This window comes from Mandrillus leucophaeus, unplaced genomic scaffold (assembly GCF_000951045.1).
Source record: "Mandrillus leucophaeus isolate KB7577 unplaced genomic scaffold, Mleu.le_1.0 Scaffold244, whole genome shotgun sequence".
NCBI lineage: Eukaryota > Metazoa > Chordata > Mammalia > Primates > Cercopithecidae > Mandrillus > Mandrillus leucophaeus.
Genome location: NW_012102521.1, coordinates 1,424,678 through 1,430,373, shown reverse-complemented (window position 1 = coordinate 1,430,373; position 5,696 = coordinate 1,424,678). Strand labels below are relative to the sequence as shown.

The following is a 5,696-nucleotide window of genomic DNA, read 5'->3' as shown; positions in this document are numbered from 1 at the left end:
AAGTAGCTGGGATTACAGGTGTCCGCCACCATGCCTGGCTAATTTTTGTATTTTTAGTACAGATGGGATTTCACCATGTTGGTCAGGCTGGTCTGGAACTCCAGACCGCAGGTGATCCACCTGCCTTGTCCTTCCAAAGAGTTGGCATTAAAGGCATGAACGGCCCGTGGGGCCAATTTTTTTTTTTTTTTTTTGAGATGGAATCTCGCTCTGTCGCCGAAGCTGGAGTGCAGTGGCACAATCTCTACCTCCCAGGTTCATGCCATTCTCCTGCCTCAGCCTCCCGAGTAACTGGGACTACAGACAACTGCCATCATGCCTGGCTAACTTTTGTATTTTTAGTAGAGACAAGGTTTCACCAGGTTGGCCAGGCTGGTCTCGAACTCCTGACCTCGGGTGATCTGCCCGCCTTGGCGTCCCAAAGTGCTGGGATTACAGGCGTGAGCCACCATGCCCAGGTGAATTTTTTAAATGCACAAAAACAAGTGGCCTGGTGCAGTGGCGTGACTTCCCAGAGCTCTGCCAGCACTGTCGGCTCCAGTGTCCTGGCTGCCCACTCCGGCTGAGTTCATGCTTCTGGGCCTTCTGTGGCTACAGATCATGGAACCTCCAGATCAGCAGGAAGCCGCGACAGACCTGGCCTCAGCACCCGAAGGATGGACAGAGCGTTGCCACACTTCTCAGGTTGCAGCAGCCCCAGGCGGGGCAAACTTCAGCTGTGCCCTGGCGCGAGGTCGGGGGTCCCTGGGCACCATCCAGCTCCCTCGAGGTCAGGGGTCCCTGGGTACCGTCCAGCCCCTTGGCCTCAGGAACCTTCCACACGCGGATGCGTGACCTCTAGCAACCCTCTGGCTGGAGAGGAAGAGTTTCTGACCTTGGAGAGCTGTGTTTGAGGCAGGTTTCTGAGATAACTTTGATCTCCTTTTCTTTTGCCCTCTCCCACATTTAAGGACTTTTTTGACTCCATTGGGCCCACCAGATAGTCCAGAATAATCTCTTTATTTTACTGTCAGCTAGTTAGCAATCTTCATTCAACTTGCAACCTTAGTTCCCCTTTGCCATGTAACCTACCATAGCTACATGTCCCAAGGATGAGGATTCAGACTTCTTTTGGGTGGGGTCTTTATTCTGCCTGCCACCAAGATGAGGAGTATCACATGACATAGTAATAAGAAGATCAATTCACCAAGAAGACAGAACCATTTGTGACTCCTATGCCCCCATTAACAATAGCTTCAAATACATAAAGCAAGCATTGAGAGAATACAAGAAGTGGACACATCCACCACCCCTGCAGGAGCTTTTAATTGTCTTTTTTAGTAATTGATAGTTCACACAGCCAGAGATGTGGTAAGACTACAGATTAGCCGGGCGCAGTGGCTCACGCCTGTAATCCCAGCACTTTGGGAGGCCAAGGAGGGCAGATAACCTGAGGTCGGGAGTTCAAGACCAGCCTGACCAACATGGAGAAACCTCATCTCTACTAAAACTACAAAATTAGCCGGCCTTTGGTGGTGCATGCCTGCAATCCCAGCTACGCAGGAGGCTGAGGCAGGAGAATCCCTTGAACCCGGGAGGTGGAGGTTGCAGTGAGCTGAGATCGCACCATTGCACTCCAGCCTGGGCAACAGAACGAGAGACTCCATCTCAAAAAAAAACAAACAACAAAAAAAAAACAACTACAGATTAGGAATTAGGATGAGGCAGTGCCCAGCTATGGGGCCAGGCGGGGAGTGGAGGTAAAGTGGGAACAGCTCTGGAAGGGTGTATGTGGTAGCAGCGCCTAACAGACTGCTTAGAAGAGCACTCACACAGCAATTACAGGATCAACATTATTTTCAAACACACAAGCAACTTTTTTTTTTTTTTTGAGACAGAGTCTCACTCTTGTTACCCAGGCTGGAGTACAGCAGCACGATCTCAGCTCACTGCAACCTCCGCCTCCCGGGTTCAAGGGATTCTCCTGCCTCAGCCTCCCGAGTAGCTGGGATTACAGGTTGAGCCAGCACGCCCAACTAATTTTTTAAAATTTTTAGTAGAGACAGGGTTTCTCCATGTTGGCCAGGTTGGTCTCAAACTCCTGACCTCAAGTGATCTGCTTGCCTCAGCCTCCCAAAGTGCTGGGATTATAGGTGTGAGCCACTATGCTGGGCCTCAAGCAACACTTTTGAAAACTGACCTCAGTGAGTTACAAAGATTCAGTATTACCCAGACGCAATGGCTCACACCTGCAATCCCAGCACTTTGGGAGGCTGACACAGGCAGATCACCTGAGGTCAGGAATTCAAGACCAGCTTGGCGAACATGGTGAAACCTCATCTCTATTAAAAGTACAAAAATTAGCCAGGCATGGTGGCACATGCCTGTTATCCTGGCTACTTGGGAGGCTGAGGCAGGATAATTGCTTGAACCCAGGAGGCAGATGCTGTGGTGAGCCGAGGTTGCGCCATTGCACTCCGACCTGGCCACAAGAGCGAAACTCCATTTCAAAAAAAAAAAAAAAAAAGATTCAGTATTGCCCAGCCTGCATTCTTCGCCCATGAGGCTGCTGGGTTGGAGATCCGCTATCTAATAATTGCTCTAAAAAATCCATTTGGAAATGTTTTAAACACCTGTGTGTGTCTAGTCTGAGCTACCATGAAGCTTCTATCCTTCCTTCCCACAGTAGAGTCTCTCTCAGGTGGTTTCCAGAGACTCCCGTTCTCACTCTTGTCTCTGTCCTACAGGAAACACCACCCTAGTGACCAGCACTACCCCGTGGGCCTCCCTGGGTCTCCCCAGCAAGACCTGTAACAACGTGTCCTTCGAGGAGAGCAGGATAGTCCTGGTCGTGGTATACAGCGCAGTGTGCACGCTGGGGATGCCAGCAAACTGCCTGACTGCGTGGCTGGCGCTGCTGCAGGTGCTGCAGGGCAACGTGCTGGCCGTCTACCTGCTCTGCCTGGCGCTCTGCGAGCTGCTCTACACCGGCACGCTGCCGCTCTGGGTCATCTATATCCGCAACCAGCACCGCTGGACCCTGGGCGTGCTGGCCTGCAAGGTGACCGCCTACATCTTCTTCTGCAACATCTACGTCAGCATCCTCTTCCTGTGCTGCATCTCCTGCGACCGCTTCGTGGCCGTGGTGTATGCGCTGGAGAGTCGAGGCCACCGCCGCCAGAGGACCGCCATCCTCATCTCCGCCTGCATCTTTATCCTCGTCGGTATCGTTCACTACCCGGTGTTCCAGATGGAAGACAAGGAAACCTGCTTCGACATGCTGCAGATGGACAGCACGATTGCCGGGTACTACTACGCCAGGTTCACCGTTGGCTTTGCCATCCCTCTTTCCATCATCGCCTTCACCAACCACCGGATTTTCAGGAGCATCAAGCAGAGCATGGGCTTAAGCGCTGCCCAGAAGGCCAAAGTGAAGAACTCGGCCATCGCGGTGGTTGTCATCTTCCTGGTCTGCTTCGCCCCGTACCACCTGGTTCTCCTCGTCAAAGCCGCTGCCTTTTCCTACTACAGAGGAGACAGGAACGCTGTGTGCGGCTTGGAGGAAAGGCTGTACACGGTCTCTGTGGTGTTTCTGTGCCTGTCCACGGTGAACAGCGTGGCTGACCCCATTATCTACGTGCTGGCCACGGACCATTCCCGCCAAGAAGTGTCCAGAATCCATAAGGGGTGGAAACACTGGTCCGTGAGGACAGACATCACCAGGCTCACCCACACCAGGGACATCGAGGAGCTGCAGTCGCCCATGGCCCTTGCAGACAACTATACCTTCTCCAGGCCTGTGCACCCACCAGGGTCACCAAGCCCCACAAAGAAGCTGATTGAGGAGTCCTGCTGAGCCCACTGTGTGGCAGTGGGGGATGGCAGGTTGGGGGTCCTGGGCCAGCAGTGTGGCTCCTGTCCACTAAGCCCACCAGCCACAGTGCCCATGTCCCCTCTGGAAGACAAACTACCAATTTCTTGTTCCTGAAGCCACTCCCTCCACGACCTCTGGCCCCAGGCTTTCCCACATGGAGGTGGCTGCATGCCAAGGGGAGGAGCGATACCTCCAGGCTGCCGGGAACCCAGATCGCGTGTGGCAGGCAGTGGGGCCTCTTCATCAGCAGCCCTCCTGGCTGGCTCCCTTGGCTGTGGGCAGGGAACAGGGCTGCGGGCAGAGGTACCTGGTGGCTGCCCTGTTCGCATCAGTGGTGATGACTTTATTTGCAGGGCATTTCTGCAAGCATTGCTCGGATGCAGTGGCACATTGTGGGCCCTCTGGGCTCCTGCCTCAGAACATCAGTGGGCACCATGCTGGGGGTCACCCAGCACCGTGGCAGCGCCCAGCAGGGCATAGGGCAGCCTACCACCTCCAAGGGGGCAGGAGTCCTCATCTGGGGTTGGGTCTGTGCTGAGCTGAAGGGCCTCTAGGCAGATGTGGGGCAGGGTGGCCAGCTGCTCCAGCTCCCAGAGGGCAGCCCAGACATCCTCAAGTGGGAGCCCCAAATGTCCACGCCCAGAATGACAGTTGGCAGGACAGGCATGACACAGCCATGTCAGAGGCAAGGGGTGCCAGGAGTCCCCAGCCGCATCCTTGGGGAGAAGTTGGTGAGGGGTCCGCACAGGATGGGGCCCCCACCCCCAGCACGTTACCGAGGCGAGAGTGCAGCAGCTGGCCTGCTTGTCTGGTGGAGAAAGCCAGCTCCCTGCACACTCGGGCCGGGTCAGATCTGGGTCTGCCCCGAAGGCCTTGCCTAGGCCAGGTCACACTTATGCCCTGGTTTCCCCATCTGTAAAATGGGGCCAATGACACCTACCTCACTGGGTCACCATCGAGATCGATCCTCCTCCCTGCCCTGACACCTCGGGCACATCGCGTGCACTCCGAGCACAGAGCCAGGCAGATGCAGCACCTGGACGGGGAGCCCAGCGCCCAGCACAGCGTGGGGCTTCCAGGGAGGTGGTGCGGGGCGGTGGGGCTGAGCCACGCTCTCGTTTTGTCAGGCAGCTATGCAGTTGCTCTTCCTTGTTTTGTTTTTCTTGTTTTTTTAATATTTATTTTTTTAGAGACAGGACTCTGCTCTGTTGCCTGGGCTGGAGAACAGTGGCACTGTCATAGCTCACTGCAGCCTCAAACTCCTGGGCTCAAGCAATCCTCCCCCCTCAGCCTCCTGAGTAACCGGGACTTTGACAGGCATGCACCACCACATCCAGTCAAAACAGCCGTCTTCCCCTTGAGAGTCATCAGAAAAATACATTAGGAAAATGTGTTTAGAAATAAAAGCACAAGGCAGGGCGCAGTGCTCACGCCTGTCATCCCAGCACTTTGGGAGGCCGAGATGGGAGGAGCACTTGAGGCCAGGAGTTTGAGACCAGCCTGGGCAACATGGCAAAACCTTGTCTCTTTTTTTGGTATATAAAATAAATAAATAAATAAAAGAAATAATGCATTTTAACCTTTACAGTTAACATTTCTCCTGCTCTGAGAGGAGTGTGCCCCTGGGCTCCCACGACAGCCGTGACCAGGGACTTGAAAAGTTGGGGCTGAGGTTCTGGACCAGTCTGGAATATTCAGGGCTGGGGCGAGAGGGACCATAACGATGTCCAGCCGGGGCTTTCCTGTGGCTGCTATAACCAGTTCCCACAAGTTGGTGGCTTAAAACAACAAACCGGGCTGGGCACCGTGGCTCACACCTATAATCCCAGCACTTTGGGAGGCC

The 5,696-nt window shown here is 54.4% G+C and overlaps 1 protein-coding gene across 3 annotated transcripts in view; it reads left to right on the top strand.

Moving 5' to 3' along the window:
* GPR132 (G protein-coupled receptor 132) overlaps positions 1 to 5,436 on the top strand; it is a 20,349-nt gene extending 14,913 nt beyond the window's left edge. For 2 of the 3 annotated variants that reach the window (XM_011982900.1, XM_011982899.1), the window contains one exon: positions 2,727 to 5,436. In XM_011982900.1, coding sequence (XP_011838290.1) covers positions 2,861 to 3,835 — 975 coding nt within the window. In that variant the 5' untranslated portion in view covers positions 2,727 to 2,860 and the 3' untranslated portion in view covers positions 3,836 to 5,436. Of the gene's footprint in view, positions 1 to 827; positions 895 to 2,726 lie in introns of those variants that run through there. The other variant, XM_011982901.1, reaches the window with a different exon arrangement.
* Positions 5,437 to 5,696: the final 260 nt, after the last annotated feature.